Genomic DNA, 21945 nt, shown 5'->3' on the forward strand with positions numbered 1-21945 from the left:
TTTGTGTCTCCTTTCAAATGCAAAGAAAATCATGCTCATTATAATGTAGTAACACCATTGTACCACCAAATATGTAAGCATGAATGTGTTTCAAAGCACACTATAAATCGTTATTGGCGTTAATGGTCAAAATGTAATGGTTTATGTTTTTTTTTTTTAAAGTGGAAATCATTACAACTTCTGTGACCGTTGCTTAAATTCTTAGTTGTTTTCAGCAGGGTTGTAACAAAGGCCATTGAATTTGATTGATTTAGAAGTATTGTGTATCTTAATTTAAGTAACTGACTATGTTTTCATCATTTCTGCAATGTAATAAAAGAATGTACAAAGAGAATTACCTTATAAAGTTCATATACCTCATATGTGCATTATGATCCATGACTTCTCTCAGTGGAAGCTAAATATATAGGTAAGTTTTGAAGTCTATCATCAATATTTCATGTCATATATTTATTAATTTGTCATCATGCAATGTAATAAGCTGTAAAACCTACAATCTAACAACCATTAATACAAAAATAAACCCATTTTTGCATTAATGACCAGCTGATGGTACATTTTGGCTTACTCCTGCACTTTGACTAATCACAAAAATGCTGTCTGCTTAATAAGGATTATTCTTGATGTGCTCCATGATGACCATCAGAGCGAGCCAGGTCTCCTCGGCAGTGGGCAGGATCTGATCGGCTGGCAGAATGAAACCATATCGACCGGTGTCTCTCAGCTCAAAGGTGTAAGAGTACTTGATGCCCTGTTCATAGGCCCAGTCAGTAGTGACTCCATCAGCTTGATCTGAGAGGAGACATGGTAAACAATGAGAACATCATAATTAATAATCATGGTATATAAGTGCTTTAGATTAATGGTAAATGTTCTTACAGATGGTAGTAATGATGCTGCCATATGTGTAGGCAGTGTTATATAAAGACTGCAGTTCACTGGTGGCCTTCCTGGCGAGCTCATGCTGAAAGGACAATACAGAATTTAGGTGAAATGATGTTAAATATGTTATCTTATAATGTATTTTTGTTTTCAGATGCATACCAGTTCAGCCTGGTCCTTTGCAGCGGTGTGTGTGTATCCGTATGGGTAGAGTAGCATCTGGGAGTAGCTGTGGATGGACAGAAACGCCTTGAGATTACCATGAGATTTTACAAATTCTACAATGGCCTTCACCTCAGGCTCAGAATGAATGCTGGGTCCATGGTAGGTCTGAGAGCATGGGTTGCTGCTGGATCCAGGGCCTATAGATTAAAACAACGCATGTCAGTTTAATAAATTAATCAATTTGATATCTAAAATCCCAAACTTTAATGCAACATCTCACCACCAAAGCCAGTTTCCCAGTTTCGGTTGGGATCAACTCCAACACAGCTGGAGCCAGGATTGGGCTTTCTGGTTTTCCGCCACATGCGGTCCTTGACCAACCAACCAGTCAATTGAATTCCAAAAAGAAAGAGGAGAAATTTCATTATGAAAGGTCAATGTAATGTTATGGAATTTCATTATTGCCATTGAATATCAAATAATAAAACCGTAATTACATTCTCTGCTGTTTGTGTTTTTATATTGCACACCATTGTTAGTTTGTTGGTTTTGTTGCTATTCAACAATCAACAATCTGAGTTCATGTCTTTTTTCTTCTTTTTTTTTGTTCAGACATGAAAATTGCAAGACACAAGTATATATCATTGCAGCCTGGACACCTCCTAGTGGGAGGAACTTACACCACAGGTAGGTTGGGAGACCCACAAGTGGGAGGGACTAAACCTGCAGGTAGCTTGGAAGACCTTTGAGTGGGAGGGACTTAAGCCTCAAGTATCTTGGGAGACCACCAAGTGAGAGAAATTTACACTGCAAATATGGGAGATCTTCAGGGAGGGATTTTTACAATGATAACTGTAAGAGATTTAGTATGGTGATCAATATGTAGATGGAAATGTTAATACTTTTGGTCTTGGCGGCATGGATCTGCTAGGCTGCTGCTCTTATTAATGTCGAAGAGGCATGCTACTGCTCGTTTATTCAGAGACATGCTGTCTAAGAATATAACACATACATGTAACCCCTCAAACAAAGCAGGAGAGCGTGAAAAAAAAAACATATGAAACTTGATTATGTGTATCAACATACAATATTAACAATATGCATTTTCCAAACGAGTTGACTGAAATAAAAAAAGTGAAATGAACACCCCCCAACACAGCCAACCTATCGCCAATACTTTTTTTTTGGATCACCATGGTCTATGGGTCCTCATGTTTTACTATATATGTGCACCCGGGCTGCCTTGGTGACCAGTTTAACACTAATAAACTGGCATACTGGCTTAACACAAGTGAACTCGAGCAGTGGTAATCAATTCCAGTCCTCAGGACCAGAGTATGTAAAAGCCTCTGCTACTTTGCAGATTAGCTTAACTCTAGTGAACTAGACAATATCAGTCTGGGCTTTTTTGCCAACCAGTTTAGCATTAAAACTGCACACTATGTGTTAATAGACTTCTAGACATAAATATTAAACCAGGAATCGTGCTTGGCCAGTCACATCACAAACAAGCTGCAAAATATGGAACACTGCTTTTGAAATGACTAACAAATTACTTGAAATAACTAGTCAAAGTAGCCAAGCATGACATTCAACCATATATATAACTTTGTTGAAGCAATCTCACATCACTATGGGTGTAGGCGAGACCGTCAGGGTTGGCGACGATCTCCAAGAAGATATCATAGCTGTTCAAGATGTCTGTGAGGACCGGGTCACGTCCATAGTCAGTCACGATCTGCAAAAGTATAACACATGGGTAAATTATACTAATGAACACATGGGTTCCACAATGAATCTATTTGCATTTTACTTTACCTTTTTGGCAAACCAGATTCCGCTAGCATGGGTGATCCATTCTCTGGAGTGGAGACCAGTGTCCATCCAGATACCAGGACGGTTTGCTCCAGTGCTGAACTGATTTACAGGATATTAGTTATAATGATTAGTTAAAAATATTAGATGTTGCTGACAATCACATAACATGGTCTCTTAAAGGGACAGTTCACTCAAAAATGAAAATTCTGTCAATATCTACTCAACCTCAAGAGAAACTTTTTAATTATAAAGGTTATATATTCGACTCAATGGTTCTATTAAGAACTTTTAACATCCATGGAACCATTCTATTGCACAAAAATTTCATTATAGTGGGTAAATGGCCAAATGATTATAAAAAGGTTATTCTCACACATACACAAAAAACTAAAATGGTTCTTTTTAGGTGATATTACGATATGGGACCTTGATTTCTACAACTATTGATAATAAAAAGGTAACTAAATGGCTTTGTTCAATTTGTTGGAGCAGAGATCAAATTCTCACGATATGTTAAAAGCATAAATAAACAAGAAATGGAAAACAATAATAAATCAAGTTACAAACTACTGTTAATTAGCATATTTTATAGTGCATATTCTTAACTTGAAATGTGTGTATAAGCATTTAAGCACCTAAAATTCATTATTATTATTATTATTATTATTATTATTAAATCATGTATGAAATATTTGCTGATAATACACACATAGTGAATTCTAAAGTGATGTTATTCTGGAGGTATTATCAGCATTCTATAATTTTGGAAAAAACTAATGTCATACTTTACTGTATTTAGTTTGCAAATTTGGATTTAATAACTTATTTTTATCCATAATAATAAGTTAAAGTTAAGTCTCAGTTAAATTAAGAACCCAAAAATAGTTTATATTTAATAGAGTTAGAACCTACCTTCAGGACGTTCAAGGGGCGGTTCTCATAGCTCTGACCAATCACAATTTTGCTGACCATGTTACTGTTTTCTGCCACAAGCATGTCCATGAATGAGTTGATCTGAGAACAGCATGAAGAAGAGCAAATGTTTGAGCATATTGTGTGTACAGATTCTAATAATGATAATTTAGTGTCTTGAAATGCTAATGAATTAATTCTGCATGTCTCACAGAGTCCAGATCATGGTAGGTGGTGTAAACAAAGTCATCTGTGCTTCTTGGAAAGCCACGGTATTTCAACATCTGCAGTTGTTCTTCATCCACCAGATCCTTACGGTAGAGCAAACCATCAAATAAGTAAGGATTCTCAACTCTCAACATTTTACTGTATGATTACCCTCCATTAAAAATTATGTGAAGAAAATGGAATTATTTATTTTCCACCTGGACATTCTCGATCATGATGTGATATGGGATCTGATTGTAGGCCAGAAAAGCTCTGACAGCCTGGAGACTGTGGAAGGGGACATGAAGATCAACAGGCAGAGACTCTCTTGCAGGATTCATCCAGAAGTCCAGCTGAACATGAGGAAAATGTATGTTGTATAGATTTATATCACATTGTAAAATGAACTATATATTAAATAACACACAAATATACATACATCTAATGTAACATGATATTATGTAATGATTTATTAATGATAGTTATTATGTAACTATTTAAAATAATATTGCTATTTTATAAATTTAATATACTATTATTATTAGATTTACACACACACAGGTGATTCTAGAATTGTACATTTTGCCTGATGTAGTGTCCAAGATGAATCTGTCAAAAAATGGCACTAATTGTGTCAAGTTATCTCTAAAAAATAATGTTTGTATGTGTATTTAGGTACTTTTTATTAAAAAAATGTTAACAATTGTATATTAAATATTAATGTTAAATTTTAATACATATTTTTGACTTTCTCTGCATTATACATTTGTTGTCTGTCATTCTAGTTTAAGAAAAATACTCACAATTCTGGAATGAGCCACACAGATGCACACACATATTAGAAGAAAAATAAAAATGCATAAAAACTATAACGTTAATATAATAATATTTAATATAATAACGACATGATTACTTTTAATATAATAACGACATGATTACTTTTAATATAATAACGACATGATTACTTTTAATATAATAACGACATGATTACTTTTAATATAATAACGACATGATTACTTTTAATATAATAACGACATGATTACTTTTAATATAATAACGACATGATTACTTTTAATATAATAACGACATGATTACTTTTAATATAACATGATTACTTTTAATATAATAACGACATGATTACTTTTAATATAATAACGACATGATTACTTTACGACATGATTACTTTTAATATAATAACGACATGATTACTTTTAATATAATAACGACATGATTACTTTTAATATAATAACGACATGATTACTTTTAATATAATAACGACATGATTACTTTTAATATAATAACGACATGATTACTTTAATTATAATAACGACATGATTACTTTTAATATAATAACGACATGATTACTTTAATATAATAACGACATGATTACTTTTAATATAATAACGACATGATTACTTTTAATATAATAACGACATGATTACTTTTAATATAATAACGACATGATTACTTTTAATATAATAACGACATGATTACTTTTAATATAATGACGACATGATTACTTTTAATATAATGACGACATGATTACTTTTAATATAATAACGACATGATTACTTTTAATATAATAACGACATGATTACTTTTAATATAATAACGACATGATTACTTTTAATATAATAACGACATGATTACTTTAATATAATAACGACATGATTACTTTTAATATAATAACAACATGATTACTTTTAATATAATAACAACATGATTACTTTTAATATAATAACGACATGATTACTTTTAATATAATAACGACATGATTACTTTTAATATAATAACGACATGATTACTTTTAATATAATAACGACATGATTACTTTTAATATAATAACGACATGATTACTTTAATTATAATAACGACATGATTACTTTAATTATAATAACGACATGATTACTTTTAATATAATAACGACATGATTACTTTTAATATAATAACGACATGATTACTTTTAATATAATAACGACATGATTACTTTTAATATAATAACATGATTACTTTTAATATAATAACGACATGATTACTTTTAATATAATAACATGATTACTTTTAATATAATAACGACATGATTGCTTTTAATATAATAACGACATGATTACTTTTAATATAATAACGACATGATTGCTTTTAATATAATAACGACATGATTACTTTTAATATAATAACGACATGATTACTTTTAATATAATAACATGATTGCTTTTAATATAATAACATGATTGCTTTAATATAATAACATGATTACTTTTAATATAATAACATGATTACTTTTAATATAATAACATGATTACTTTTAATATAATAACGACATGATTGCTTTTAATATAATAACATGATTACTTTTAATATAATAACGACATGATTACTTTTAATATAATAACGACATGATTACTTTTAATATAATAACGACATGATTGCATTTAATATAATAAACGACATGATTACTTTTAATATAATAACGACATGATTACTTTTAATATAATAACGACATGATTACTTTTAATATAATAACGACATGATTACTTTTAATATAATAAGGTTGCAGAAAATAAGAAGTCCTGTATTATTAATAATGAAGATTAAAAATGAAGTGCTATATTATTAATAATGTCTCAGTTGGAGAAATTTTAACATTTCAACAACTAATATTTCTGAGTTGACTCACTGAATGACATTACTAGCAAAGAATCTGAAATCTGAAAATAAAACCATTTGTCCCAAATGTTTTGACTCACCCATCAAAAGTCACTTTGCCGAACACGGCCACAAAAAGCGCAGTGAGAACCAGTAAACCCTTCATTCTGCTGCCTTCAGTAAAGCTTCCCCACCAGCAGACCCTTTATATAGTAGCCTGCTGATTGGGACTGGGTTTTTTAGTATACGGGGTCACCGTTCAGATCAACCTGCTGCTTTGTTTCTCACAGACTTATAAAACACTGATGATGGAAATAAGGTATGAGAATATTGCATCTGTTTTCTTGCCTGTTACTTTATCTGTTCAGTGATTACAGAGAAGAAAACAAGTTGCTGTTTTTATTTCCAGACCCTTTTTCATGGTTTAGCATGGAAGTAAATTGGAAATTCAGTCCACAGTTATGTACAACTGCTTACTATTTGTTCATTTTGTTGCACATACTATACATGCTTTTACTCTTTTTTTATGACATATGTTGATTTGTGGGGCAGCATGGTGGCGCAGTGGGAGGCACAATCGCCTCACAGCAAGAAGGCAGCTGGTTCGAGCCCCGGCTGGGTCAGTTAGCATTCCTGTGTGGAGTTTCCATGTTCTCTCCGTGTTTGCGTGGGTTTCCTCCGGGTGCTCCGGTTTCCGCCACAAGTCCAAAAACACATGTTATAGGTGAATTGGGTAAACTAAATTGTCCGAAGTGTATGTGTGTGAATGAGTATGCTGGATAAGTTGGCAGTTCATTCCGCTGTGGCGACCCCAGATTAATAAAGTGACTAAGCTGAAAAGAAAACAAAAGAATGAAGAATGTTGTTTTGTGAATATTGCTGGAATGATGAACAGATTAGTTCTACACAATGTGCCATAATTTCTTGTAATATCTTATGTGCACTTAGAAGTTCATTTTTTTCTCTTTAATTTTCTCAAAATAAAAGCAGAATTTAATCAAAGTACAGATTTTATTTAATCACAGATTTTAGCATTGTTTTGTTGTTGTTTTTGATCATTTTGTTTGTGTTTCTCCGTTAATATTTAAATATGGAACAATAATTAATGACTGTGAATTATTAATTTTATTTAAAAAATATTTATTTTTATTATTATTATTATTATTATTATTTATTTAAGGGTGCAATGCAGCCACAATTAATACACTGTATTACATTTCAATACATTAAAATGACCACTTCTAAAGACGTTTATTTAAAGCCATTTCTCAGTTTATGTTTATGAAACTCTCATGTGTTGAACTAAGTTTCTTACACAGCAACTTGCTACTTTTAAAAGCTTATTTTAGAGCCATTGAGTTTCAGGCCTGATTTGCAGCCCAACAGTCTAGGGCATTCGTGTGGTGTCACTACAAGAGTTTAGCTGCTCGAATTGAGACAGCATTTTTAGGCAAGGAAAATGTGTCTTGAAAGCGTCCCTTTTGAAAATATATATTTTTAAAAATGTTTTAGTGTTGTCAGAGTGGTCTTTGAAAACAGGACTATTCGAAAATGATTATGCCCTTTTTTTAGTCATGTGACCAATTCAGCTAAAATGGTGGACGAGTTTGTACAGCAGTTGTTTTGGATGCTCTCAGTTTTGAAAGCATTCATTCGTTCATTCATTCATTCATTTTCTTGTTGGCTTAGTCCCTCTATTAATCCGGGGTCGCCACAGCGGAATGAACCGCCAACTTATCCAGCATGTTTTTACGTAGCGGATGCCCTTCCAGCCATCTCTGTGAAACATCCACACACACTTATTCACACTCAATTTAGCCTATCCAATTCATATATTCCTCATGTCATTGGACTGTGGGGGAAACCGGAGCACCCAGAGGAAACCCACACGAACGCAGGGAGAACATGCGATCTCCACACAGAAACGCCAACTGACCAGGCCGAGGCTCGAACCAGCGACCTTCTTGCTGTGAGGCGACAGCGCTATCTACTGTGCCACTGCGTCGCCTTTTGAAAGCATGTTAGTTCAATTAACAGTTTTGACAGATTAATGTCAATTTGTACACGCTCCAGATTGCTTTTCTTTAAAGCACACAATGTCTACTCAGAGCTGTTATTTGGTTTGGTCAACAATCTCACTCACACTTACAACTTTATATGTTACTTGCAGCAACAATTCCACCTCACTGTTGGTCCGTTTATTATACTTGGATCTTTATCCTCAACATATTGCGATATTTCAAAGCGCAAAGGTGAATACACACCTTAACACATGCTCAGTAAATGGATGAAAGCATTGTAAGTAGCTTGAAGTGTGGATGGCCAACTTTTGGAAAAAGATGGAAAATGATAGTGTTGACGAGGAATATTTTAAAATATTTTAGGCAGTGTTTAGACAGCATTTTTGAGGCTTTTTTACACCTTTATTGTTTTAGATAAGCCAGTAAAAAGAGAGAAATTGACTGCATTGATTGACTGATCACATTGAGCATGATGTGAGAACGTGAAGTGCCATTATTCCTGCCATTTTGTGCAACAGCAGTGGCTCTGTTCATATGATCGTAAGCTCAAATGTAATTGGACGGCACATTTCATCACAGGTCCACGAGGAGAAAAATCCACACACTGGCCGAAAAACAGAATCCTCACTTTGTTATCCTGCAGTGGATAACAAACTACAGTATTTACTACAGTCTATCAGTAAGACTACAATATGCTGTAGCATCCATTAACAGAGTAAATGAGAAGGAGAGTTTTAAATTCTACAGTATATACATTAATACACTTTACTATAGTCATGTGGAACCTTTCGATTGTATCTTTTTACTTGCAAAACACTGATAAGATTGCAGGTTTTGTTTGTGTGTGTGTTTCGATGATTGTACTGTAAATGTGACAGCATGTGCTTTCTGTAGATAATAAAACATATCAGGGATGTATGAATCAGTATCAATTTTTCTAGAACAAGTACGTTAGCAAAAATATACATATTTTTGGTTCTTTCCTGGGACCAACTTGCACAATACTAAATATTTTGGTGTTGCACTATTAATTTTAGCTTAAAGAAATTTTACAATTCCCCTAAAATTAAACAGTTTGAATCCATTCGGTTAAAGCTGATTAGATCATTAGCATTTTGCTCAAAATGCCCAAAGAGGTTTTTTATTTTTTTTATAATTTTCTGATTTAAAGCTTGACTCTTCTGTAGTTGCATTGTGTTGGATTTTCTAGGACAATTTTCTAGCTCTCATTGCAGCATAACAATCAAGGGACTTTGCTGCCATACCATGCTGCATCAGGCGCAATAAAAAACGACTAACTTTCGTCAATATAACCAACCTGCTCGCATTGGGAGCATGAGCACCTTCTCATTTTCTGTCAGTCTTAGTACACGTTGTAACAACAGAAATGTCCACTTTTAAATACCAAAATGATCTACTCTTTGGTAATTTTGGAGCAAGAAGCCAATGGTCTAATCTGCTTAAATGATTTATGCTAAGTTAAATGTGTTCTTGCTAGACCCTGATATTGCCTGAATGAATTCAATAATGGTAAAACTCAACTGTTTAACACTAAAGGAGTTAAAATGTTTTCAAAAAAAGTGGAGTGTTTCTTCAACATACTAAGCCTCTAGTGTTGACTTTACCTTACAGTTTAAGGAAGAACTTATGAACAGCTGGTACCAATACCCAGTACCAATTACTATGATTTCATGTTGTGTGTAATTTTAAAAGTATATTGGTTAGCCAAATCAAAACAACAGGAAAAATGTTAGTTGTCTTGATTTATTTAGATAATCGATGCTTGTTCAGTCATTTTCATATATAATATGCCTATTAAAAATAAATTTTACCGTTTTCTTTAATCTTCACTGTTTATTTTATTGCTTTGTAATATTTATTTTTCATTCAATATCACAGTTCACACTAGACAAAGTAAAGGTATACGCTTCATCGTGCATGCATCAAAGTACACTTACTGACATCCTGGCTCTCTTTTTCTGCAAATGTATTGTTTTTTGATATTGTTGTACAATATTTCATCAAGTTTGGGTACTAATACTTGAGTGAGTGTGTATATTTGCTTCACCCCAGGCTCATTCTGATTATGTACCCCTATATACGTTTCTGGAGAGAGCAAAACGATTTTATTTGCAGTTTTTGTTTTTGCTAATCTGGCCACTTGTTTTTGCCAGAGGCCGCTGTGTACGCTTTTTGAGATCTCCGATTTCACTCTCGCGAGTGCCATTCGCACCTGCTCTTCTTTTGTAAATACACCAGAGGTCGCTGTTGACTAACTGACTGATCAACCGACCAACCCCCACCCCCTTTCCTAAACCCAACCAATTGAATTTTGAAAAGCACCTATTGACCTGCCCACCCCTAAACCCAACCACAGTGTTTTGAAAAGCAATCCAGAAAACGTAAAGCCCCCTGATTTTTACCACATTTTTGATTTTCCCACATTCTCACCCTGTTTTTTACTTGTTTATTTTATTTTTTGGCTTCTGTTTTTGTCTTACCTGCTTTCTGGAACCATTCTTCACTGGACTCTAATCTTGTCATCGCGGTCAACTCCACTCTGCATCTCAAGTCCGCCGACGTACGTGCCGAGCTACAGGACAAACTGGTAACAGCGGAAAAGCTGTCCACATGCAGGTAAGCGGTCAGCTGGTTAGCAAAAAAAGGAATGGCGTGATATCGCCCCATAGCATTGGTTTGAAAGACAAAATGCAGCCATATGTAGCTCTGGCTACATAATTTGCAATCTCCAGAAACGTATATAGGGCTACGTTTTCAGAATGAGCCTATGTTGATTTGCTTGGTCAGCTTTTGTTTCTTTTGCTATTGAAGTTTGTTACTTAGGAACAGGTTAAATAACTGAAATCATTTGGCATAGTCATATGGAACTGTAATACAGTTATGAACTGGCAGAAACTACATTAATTCAGGAACAAATCTGAATCAAGCATTCATCAGTACACTTAAAATCAACTGGTATTGATAAATTAATTCATAAGATGGCATTTCTTTTGTCTTGTTTTTTTTATTAACTCTCTTCTATGCACTTTCCATCTGAAATATTGCTGTACGTTTAATAAGGATTATTCTTGGTGTGCTCCATGATGGCCATCAAAGCGAGCCAGGTCTCCTCGGCGGTTGGGACGATTTGATTGGCTGGCAGAATGAAACCATAGCGACCGGTGTCTCTAAGCTCAAAGGTGTAGGAGTACTTGATGCCCTGGTTATAGGTCCAGTCAATAGTGCCTCCACTGGCTTGATCTGAAAGAAGAGAGATTTTTTAGCAGGGTGACCATTTCCCAAAACCAACATACGGTCATTGTATTAAACTTACAGATGGTGGTAATGATGCTTCCATAGGTGTAGCGAGTGTTGTACAATGACTGCAGTGAAGTGATGGCCTTTCTGGCGAGCTCATGCTAAAGGTACAATACATAATTCAGGTCAAATGTTGATAGATACATTAATATTGAGTAGTACTGTTTGTTTTCAAACGCATACCAGTTCAGCCTTGTCCTTGGCAGCAGTATATGTGTATCCGTATGGGTAGAGGAGCATCTGGGAGTAGCTGTGGATGGACACAAAGGCTTTGATTTTGCCGTGAGACTTCACGAAGTCCACAATGGCCTTCACCTCGGGCTCAGAGTGAGCACTGGGGCCGCGGTAGGTTTCAGTGCAGGGGTTGTTGCTGGAACCACCACCTAATGATGAAAATGGAGGAGCACAAGAAGTTTTATGTTGATCAGATCTACCATATTGGACACATTGCAAACATTGCTTCCAGTGCCCAGATATTTTTGCAAATAATTTGTTTCTAAACTATAGATTCAGCATACATAATACTAACTAAAGTCATGGAATTTCAGTAAATGAGGATTTTTATGAAGGTGGTATAACTTGTAGTAGAAGTATTACTTGATTATGGAGACCCACACGTCAAAACAGATGAAGAATCAGCACGTGGAGCTGCTCAATTAATTTAATAATACACCAAATAAATAGGTTGTGGACAAATTTGAAGAAAAAGCATGAAAACATATGCTAAAATTGCTCTCCAGAAAGTAATATTTCCGTCAACATCTCATTGTGACATCCCGCTTGTTCAATAGGATCTCAATAACTTCGAGCTACACAAGTTATGCCTCCTTCATCATGTTACACCCCTTTCTTGCAGTCTGCAGATGGATACTATTGGAGTATTGTTGTGCAGCAGTCAGAAATGTTTATGGTTTACCACTAGAGGGCGATCTCTGTGAATCCTTAAACCAGTGTCCATGCTGTTTTTACATAATCTCCAATCAGTTTTTATCAATTTGTGAACATTTTTAGAAAGAGTTTCAGTTAATAGTCTCGCGCTGATCTGACTAAAAGTAGTGATTGGTTCTTTCTGAATTTTGCTTTACAACAAGTGATTCAGACACAGATTACTTCAAATGTAAAGATCAAACTGCTGAAGTATTTCAGTAAATAAGACTTGGTTTTTTATAAACTTTTTCGAAGTGTTTAGAAATTGCAGTGGTTCACTTAAAACATGATGTTTACTGTTTGTTTAAACTGCTTATTTGAAATGAGCTGAAACAACACAGTTGTTGAGTTTAGTTTTTTGGGACATCTTAATTGTTTTATGTTCAACCTACTTAAATTTGTTAAAAAAACAAAACTAATCAGTTAAATTAATTCTTTCATGTTGTCCCAACATTGTGTGAAACCCATTTTTTTTTACAGTGTACTAGGTTACAATCTCTGAGAATTATAAACTCATGTCTTATGAGGGACTGCATTTGTGTATTATGTAGAAGCTTTACGAAGCTCTAAATTTAGTTTGGAGTCGTGATTCAGAGTATGAATCGGGTTGCTTTTTTTCAAAGGTGGTACATTTTTTCAGTATATATTAATTTATTTTTTTGCCTAAAACTGAACTTATCTTGACAAATTCTATATGTGCCAATTCAAGACTGAAATTGGGACGATGACAGTGAATTTGGGGAAATTAAGAAAGAAAAGCTGTAAAATAAGAAACATCTAAATTGTATTATGTGTAATAACAAATTAGCAATGGTTAATGGGTTAACCCCTGCTATTAGCCACCTTTAATGCTATATAATACCCCTCCCAAAAGATATAACTACAATGAATGAAAAACGCATATCACCTCCAAAACCAGCATCCCAGTTCCTGTTGGGATCAACTCCAACGCAGCTTGAGCCAGGGTTTGGCTTTCTGGTTTTACGCCACATGCGGTCCTTGAACAAACAGATTTGCAGTTGAACAGCAGATACTTTGAATATTTTCTCACAATATAGTTGTTCTGAAGACTCAAAACTCACTCTGGTGTGAGTGTAAGCAAAACCGTCAGGGTTGGTGACGATCTCCAAGAAGATATCATGGCTGTTTAAGATGTCAGTGAGGACAGGGTCACGTCCATAGTCTTTCACGATCTGCGAAAGGACAAAACACATAACAGGTACATGTGTTTTAGTCAGTTGTAATCCATTATATACCATTGAATCTGTATTTTTGCTTTACCTTCTTGGCAAACCAGATTCCACTAGCCTGAGTCACCCATTCTCTGGAATGGATACCAGTGTCGATCCAGATACCAGGACGGTTTGCTCCAGTGCTGAACTGAGAGTGGGGAAAAAATTGGAATTATATTTACCCCTTACAATTTAATGGTGATACAGGTTATACATTTACTTTAGACCCGAAATGCTGATAATGATAATACATGTATACAAATGTGTTATATGGCCTTCCATAACCAAAACGGTCAAAATTTCAATTTTAATGATCAAAAGCGCTGGCTTACATTTTATTAGTTGAATTTTATATGTAATTTCTTCAATTTGTTTTGAGCGATGCATCTGTTTAATACAGATTCAACAAAGGATGTGAGTTGGAGTTGGTGTTAGAAAACCGAATATAATATAATATAATATAATATAATATAATATAATATAATATAATATAATATAATATAATATAATATAATATAATATAAATCATCTTCTCTAGATGTCTCAGAAATCTAGCTACAATAAAATTTAACACCAAAATCATAACCTACCTTCAGGACGTTCAAGGGGCGTTTCTCATAGCTCTGACCAATCACAATTTTGCTGACCATGTTACTGTTCTCTGCCACAAGCATGTCCATGAATGAGTTGATCTGAGAACAGCATGGAGAAGAGCAAATCACTTATGATATTTAGTGTGTAAAATTGTTCAAAAGGTATTAACGTTCAGAAAAAACATGAATTTGACAAAAAAAAAAAAATGCAAATGAATAAAATTGGTGCACTTACAGAGTTCAGGTCATGGTAGGTGGTGTAGACAAAGTCATCTGTAGATCTTGCAGGACCATGATATTTCACCATATTACGTTCCTCATCATCCAACAGTTCCTAATAGTAAAAGAAATATCCTGTTAAACACTAAATTCCATTAAAAAGTCATACTTTTCTTGACTTAATGGACATGACCAATAATCAACATTCAGCTGACCAAAACACCAGAAAAACCTTGGTCAATCTAATTAATTATTGTCGTATGATTGCTTATTGTCGGAAAGCAATTATAACTAACAATCAAAATGTTTCGTTTTAGTATTAGTTTAGTTTTTTCACTAGTCTCACCTGGACATTCTCGATCATGATGTGGTATGGGATCTGATTGTAGGCCAGAAACGCTCTGACAGCCTGGAGACTGTGAAAGGGGACATGAAGATCCAGAGGCAGAGACTCAAGAATGGGCTCCATCCAGACGTCAAGCTGAACACAGTGGAAACAATCATAAAAAAATCATATACCAAATGCATGTCATCACTTTTTACAATGTGAATTGTCACAAAAAAAAAGAAGAAAAGAATTGAAAATCGGGTCCTGTTTCACAAAGGAGGTTAACTGAAAGCACTGATTATGTTAACACTGAAATGTGGGCAAACTCTGTGTTTTCTGTTTCAGACATGCATTCTGTTTGTGAAACTCAAGAAAACGGGGTAAGTAAAGCACCTCTTTTATACTTTCGGAATTGACATATCTGCCATTCTGACACAAAAACGCATTGTATTTCTTATTTTAGGGTGGATATACTCAGAGTTTTTACTTAACCTCTAAAACAGGAACCTAGTATGACATTTCATTATTCTGAAACAGATTCAAGCTGCATTTACACTATTGCACTTTCATTTTAAAACAGCATTTTAGTATGAAAACACTCCTCATCGAGTTTTTGCTGTCTCATAAAAGCGATCTCACACCATATAGCTTAAAGCACATGATACGTGACCATTCACTTTCACTGGGCATATTTTGCCAACATCCATTCTTGCCATCTACTACACTGTAAAAAATGCAGGGTTCCACACAATTCATTCATGCTGTCCCAACACAAAACGATTAAGTTAACTTAACACTTTTAACAAATGTATGTGGATTGAACATAAAAATTTAAGTGGTCCCAGTGAAATCTCAAAAATTGTGTTGTTTCATCTCATTTTAATTAAGTAGTTTGAACAAGTACAAATAAAATATATTTTTAAATGTAGTTGTGTAGTGGTCATATACTGTAAGAGCAGCTTGACAAATCAGTAAACGACACACAATAGTCCAGATGGCCAATCAGAGAGTGATTGTGGATAGCCATGCCTCTGTTTTCAAAAATTTGAAGACACGTTCGGTTCACAGAAAGCTGGTTTTGTTTAATGATTGTTCAATGATTGTACTGTTCAATGATCGTTCAGTTCAGATGGATATGAATGTCATTGTTGAAGGATGTGATTCACTGTAGTGCAGCTCTACCAATCACAACTACGCAAAATGGAGGAGATGGTGGCAAGAGATCAAAAATCCACCAATTGATAGATATGGAGAAGAAAAAACATAAACCTCTACACTTACGCCAAGATGGACGCCCTGTTCAGTGAGCTCCTTCAGGAGATCAATCTGAGCCTCATCTTTTGGAGTGATCCGAAACACCTGATCCCTGTGCAGAAATCAACAGCATATGATTTTCAGAAGTACACTCCAAAATTACCATTGTGTTTGTTCGAACTAATTTAAAATGAGCTGAAGCGCAATTCTTGAGTTTTGTTTTAGGACATTTTTGATTGTTTTATGTTAATCTACTTGCGTAAATTTGTAAAAAAAAAAACTAATAAGCTAACTTAATTCTTTCATCATGCTCCAACACAAATCAATTGTGTGGCCCAGCGTTTTTACAGTGTTCAAAAAATGACTTTTGTTTGTTCAAACTACTAAAATTAGCAGAATCAACACAATTCCTGTTTTTGTTTTTTTGGACAGCTTAATTGTTTTATGTTCAATCCACTTAATTTTGTAAAAACAATTAAATTAACTTAATTGATTTGTGTTGGGACAACATGAGAGAATTGCGTGGAAACAAGCATTTTTGCAGTGTACTTTTCATGTTCACTGTAAAAAATGCAGGGCTCCACACAATTCATTAATGTTGTACCAACACAAAACGATTACGGTAACTTAATACTTAACAAATTTATGTGGATTGAACATTAAAAAATAAGTTGTCCCAATGAAATCTCAAGAATTGAGTTGTTTCAGCTCATTTTAAAAAAGTAGTTTAAACAAGTAAAAAATATTTTTTGATATTGTTTAAAGGGCACCTATGGTAAAAAATCTACTTTTCTATCTTGCATTTATGGTGTATAGACATATAGTATAGTCATATTGGGGTGATATAAGCTTTTTTTTTCAATTTTACAACATAAAAAACGGTGGACCAATTGGAGCTGTTTTCAAACCGACCGCAACTTTACGTAGAACAGCGGTCCCCCGCCCACCAATATTGATTGACATGCGCTTCATCATATCCTCAGTTTGTTGATTCACGTCCGCCATTTTCAGCGTGAGTCGAAGCAATATCACTAAAGGAACACCCTAGCTCTATTTTTAGATGCAAGGGTCATTGGGCTCAACACAAGATCAATATTCTCTACATTATCGCTCTAATCGGAATTTTTAGTTGTATCTTTAGGTAGGTTTGCAAACATGTGTACTTCTCATTGAGTCTACCTTATACTTCAGCCGTTTGCATTTCTCGCGATCCCAGAAGCTCCCTGTGATCTTAACTAGCATGCGTTTTAGAATTCTAAACATAGGTTTCTATCTGGGCGCCGCGGACCGCTGCACAAACCTATGTTTAGAATTCAAAAATGCGTGGCGCGACGATTCGGGACACGTCATGTTTCTGCCGCGCCACAGAGAGTGTCTGGTGTGCCGTGTCGCGGCTTCGAGCGGCGCATCTGGTGCCTCAGTCAAAGTTAATTCAGTGTGCGTGGTTATTAGTTTCTGTGTACAAGCTCAACACTTGAAACTAGCACACAGTTGGCTGTAAAACTGTACAAAGACACATATGATTTTGTACCCTCTGCTTGGTCTGTGTCCGAGTCGTACATGTACGACTGAATGCTGTACCTCTCACTCCAGCTCTGCCTGTCAGACTCTGTTGCAAACGCAGAGCGGGTGAGCTCATGGCCCCGCCCCCTTGTTACGTTGGCGGGAAGCCGAAACTAGTCTACATGTGAAGCAACACACCCATGAATCAGCGAACTGTGGACACGCCCCCAACATGACACTTTTTAACACATTATAATAAAAAAATCTGAATTGTGTTTTAAACTGAACCTAAACTGGCACACTCAGAAGAACCATAATTTTAATATTAAATCATAAAAAATAAACTATGTGCCCTTTAATATACTATTTGTTTGTAATTTATTATTAAAGGCATTTTGCACATTCAGTAAAAGTCAGAGGGTCCAGAACAACAATAGATCTTTGGGAGAGTAATATTTTAACATTACTGACATTGCTTTATATTGCACAAAAGATTTTTTAAGTTAAATATTCATAAGTCCCACCTTTCAAAAGTCAAACACAGCCACAAACTGGGCAGTTAAAAATAGAAATCTGTTAAGTTTCTTGTGAAATGTGTCGTCAACATCTTGTCTTTGTCAACACTCAACTCTGAATAAGCCACAGTTTCCTCTTTACACTTACACTTAACCTCTTTTATTAAATGGAAATAAAATAAAATAACTAACTTATTTAACAATTTGTTTTTATATTTTGTTTTTATTTTGACCTTAAAGAAACACAGGAAGCAACTATACAGACTATACAGACAACTATAAAGACAAGGCGGAAAAAAAGGCAAAGAACAGTTCCTCCAGTTTACATAGGTTAACTATGTTACAGATATATATATCTAGGCCAGTGGGCACAGGCAATATGGTGATCTTGCAAACAATGATAGGGTCATGCCTTTAAACTGTTATCTTTAAAATTTGACAGATAATTAAAAAAGGGTTTCCAGGTGGCTTCGAAGCCAGCAATGCTATCAGAAAGATTGTGTCTAAGTCTCTCTAAATGTAAAGTGATAGAGAATTCTGAAAGCCAGGATTCAAAAAGTGGTTTTGATGCCTTTTTCTATAGACCAAGAAAATTTTTGCACCATTCCATATTAGACAGCTTTTTTAATTCGATGACTTAACCCAAGAAATTAATCAGACCAACCAAAAATAGCGATTGCTGGATCAGGGGCGAGGTCACAAGAATAAGCCAGAGAGCAGAATATGACAATTTTGCTCCAAAACTCCAAGTTTTGGGCATGACCAAAAAGATGTCCCAGGGAGCCTTCCATAGATTCACATTTGTTACATTTAGAGGAGATGGAGAAGTAGAATTTGTTAAGCTTAACCCTAGAATAATGAAGCTGATGAATTACTTTATATTGGATTAGTTGGTGTCTGGAGTTAATAGAACATGTATTTATGACCTGGATAGACTTTTTACAGTCCTCATTGGTAGTTTGATTGCCTAAATCTTTCTCCCAGGAATCTTTCAAATACAAGGTAGATACAGCTTTTCTTTTTAAAAAATTTCCCAAATGATGTTTAACAGAGGAAGGAAATTTTCACAGTGTGTCTGATAATATTTTTTCTTCTGGAGAAAGCCTTATTTGTTTTATTTTGGCTAGAATAAAAGCAGTTTTTAATTTTTTTTATGAACCATTTAAGGTCCAAATTATTAGTTATTATTATTTTTTCTCGATATTCTACAGAACAAACCATCATTAAACAATAACTTGCCTAATTACTCTAACCTGCCTAGTTAACCTAATTAACCTAGTTAAGCCTTTAAATGTCACTTTGTATAGAAGTGTCTTGAAAAATATCTAGTCAAATATTATTTACTGTCATCATGGCAAAGATAAAATAAATCAGTTATTAGAAATGAGTTATTAAAACGATTATGTTTAGAAAACTGTTGAAAAAAATATTCTCTCCGTTAATCAGAAATTGAGGGAAAAAATAAATGGGGGCTAATAATTCAGGGCAGCTAATAATTCTGATTTCAACTGTATGTCGAACTGATCAGTAAAAACATCTATAAAATGGTAAATCTAATTAGAGGCATCAGGAATTTAACTAATTTAGCAGTTAAAGTAATGAAATCTAAATAATTTATTGTAAAGTACTCAAGATTCATTACTATTTTTTGACATTCCCATGATATAATGTAACTACTACTGTAACTAATACCAGTGAAATGCGTTATAGTGTGATTATCAAATAGCAATAAATAAATAAATTTTATATATTTTTGCTATTTGATAAATTTAGAAAATTTGACACTTGAACTACAAAATTTTCAGTAACTGCTGTCATATAATTTTTTTCAATGTTATAAAAGTACTTCACAGTTCAATCTTATTTTTGCGACATTTCTATAAATAAATTATTAATGAAAAAAAATAATTGCAGTTACAGTATATGCTTCCTCAATTTATTCTTTCTGCTTTCAGACTGAGATATGTAAACTCACCCCTCAAAGGTCTTTTTGCCAAAGACGGCCACAAACAGAGCGATCAGCACCAGCAGCCTCTTCATCTTGCTCGAGTAGAGCTTTCTCAAGTGGCTTGTGCTTTATATAGTGCCGGTGACCTTGTGTTTGAGGTAGTAGCTGAAAGCAGACCTTCTGCTGTATTTCCCACAAAATTGTACAATACTAATACCACTGTGTGACACGTGAGAGTAACGCAACTGTTTTACTATATGTTACTTTAAGCAAAATACAGTGTAAAAGAAAAACACTGCTTGGCCAAAAAAAGATGCACTATCTAATATTTTGGAGGCCCGTTTGTAGCCTTGCATTTTCTGTGTCGTTGTTTCAAAACTTTACATAATGTCAGACAGTTATTTCTGTTAAGAGTTGCAAGAGCTACACACACTGCAGGTAGTAATAAACAAATTGTTGCTAAATTTATAACAAGCTAGTAATGTAGTACTATGTATACAGTCATAGACAATCATGTGGCACAAATATGTCATATGATTACTTAAACCCAAAACAGCAAACTTTTCCTTTTTTGCCGTGAATACTAATAATAAATGAATGAGTTTAAATAATAAAAATGAATTATATATATGTGGCTGGAAGGGCATTTACCACACAAAAGTAATATGCCAGAATAATTGGCGGTTCATTCCACAGTGGTGATCCCTGAGTCGAAGAAAAGTGATTGAGTATTTATATATATATATATATATATATATATATAGAGAGAGAGAGAGAGAGAGAGAGAGAGAGAGAGAGAGAGAGAGAAAGAGAGAGAGAGAGAGAGAGAGAGAGAGAGAGAGGCAAACTCCTTTTTTATTTATTACACAAACTATTTATTGTTTATATTATTTCATATTTTTATGATTATTCTTATATTTGATATGATTATACATGCACATACATTATGCATGCATTATAGAAATTTGTTTCAAATATTATATTGTATTATTTATTTATCTATTTATTTAAAACCAATGAGACATAGTTTCAAAATATGTTTGTAATGTTTAGTTGTAGTACCAGTAGTAATAATAATAATGCTTAAAAATAGTATTATTAATATTGTTGTGGTATATTAAAATATTTTAAACAATAAATATATAACATATAATATTTATTATTATTATTATTGTTATTATTATTGGTATTAGTATTAGTATTAGTATTAGTATTAGTATTAGTATTAGTATTAGTATTAGTATTAGGCTGCACAGTGGTGGAGTGGGTAGCATGATCGCCTCACAGCAAGAAGGTTGCTGGTCAAGCCTCGGCTGGGTCAGTTGGCGTTTCTGTGTGGAGTTTGCATGTTCTCACCATGGTTGCGTGGATTTCTTCTGGGTGCTCCTGTTTCCCCCACAGTCCAAAGACATGTGGTATGGTGAAATGGGTAGGCTAAATTGTCCATAGTGTATGTA

The 21945-nt window shown here is 34.2% G+C and overlaps 2 protein-coding genes across 2 annotated transcripts; both read right to left on the minus strand.

The window, feature by feature from the left end:
• Positions 1-429: 429 nt before the first annotated feature.
• LOC130219017 (carboxypeptidase A1-like) lies at positions 430-6796 on the minus strand. The gene is made up of 10 exons (XM_056451289.1): positions 6746-6796; positions 4203-4391; positions 3990-4088; positions 3778-3879; positions 2866-2964; positions 2675-2785; positions 1328-1418; positions 1045-1244; positions 880-964; positions 430-792 (listed from the first exon to the last, which is right to left on the minus strand). Exons 1-10 carry the CDS (start codon positions 6794-6796, stop codon positions 605-607), a joined length of 1215 nt encoding a protein of 404 aa, XP_056307264.1. The 3' UTR covers positions 430-604.
• A 4860-nt stretch (positions 6797-11656) lies between these two features.
• Positions 11657-20620, minus strand: cpa5 (carboxypeptidase A5). Its single transcript, XM_056451991.1, has 11 exons — positions 20516-20620; positions 16550-16634; positions 15287-15421; positions 14957-15055; positions 14719-14820; positions 14178-14276; positions 13979-14089; positions 13804-13894; positions 12153-12352; positions 11986-12070; positions 11657-11912 (listed from the first exon to the last, which is right to left on the minus strand). Exons 1-11 carry the CDS (start codon positions 20578-20580, stop codon positions 11725-11727), a joined length of 1260 nt encoding a protein of 419 aa, XP_056307966.1. The 5' UTR covers positions 20581-20620; the 3' UTR covers positions 11657-11724.
• Between the last annotated feature and the right edge of the window lie 1325 nt (positions 20621-21945).

The sequence above is a fragment of the Danio aesculapii genome, chromosome 25 (genome assembly GCF_903798145.1).
Source record: "Danio aesculapii chromosome 25, fDanAes4.1, whole genome shotgun sequence".
NCBI lineage: Eukaryota > Metazoa > Chordata > Actinopteri > Cypriniformes > Danionidae > Danio > Danio aesculapii.

Coding starts and splice junctions, on each gene's coding strand:
- LOC130219017 (XM_056451289.1), bottom strand. CDS start 6,796: ATGAAGGGTTTACTGGTTCTCACTGCGCTTTTTGTGGCCGTGTTCGGC. Junction 4,089..4,202: donor TCATGATCGAGAATGTCCAG/GTGGAAAATAAA, acceptor CTCTACCGTAAG/GATCTGGTGGATGAAGAACA. Junction 965..1,044: donor CAAAGGACCAGGCTGAACTG/GTATGCATCTGA, acceptor TTGTCCTTTCAG/CATGAGCTCGCCAGGAAGGC.
- cpa5 (XM_056451991.1), bottom strand. CDS start 20,580: ATGAAGAGGCTGCTGGTGCTGATCGCTCTGTTTGTGGCCGTCTTTGGC. Junction 14,090..14,177: donor GAATCTGGTTTGCCAAGAAG/GTAAAGCAAAAA, acceptor GTCCTTTCGCAG/ATCGTGAAAGACTATGGACG. Junction 11,913..11,985: donor AAGCATCATTACCACCATCT/GTAAGTTTAATA, acceptor CTCTTCTTTCAG/ATCAAGCCAGTGGAGGCACT.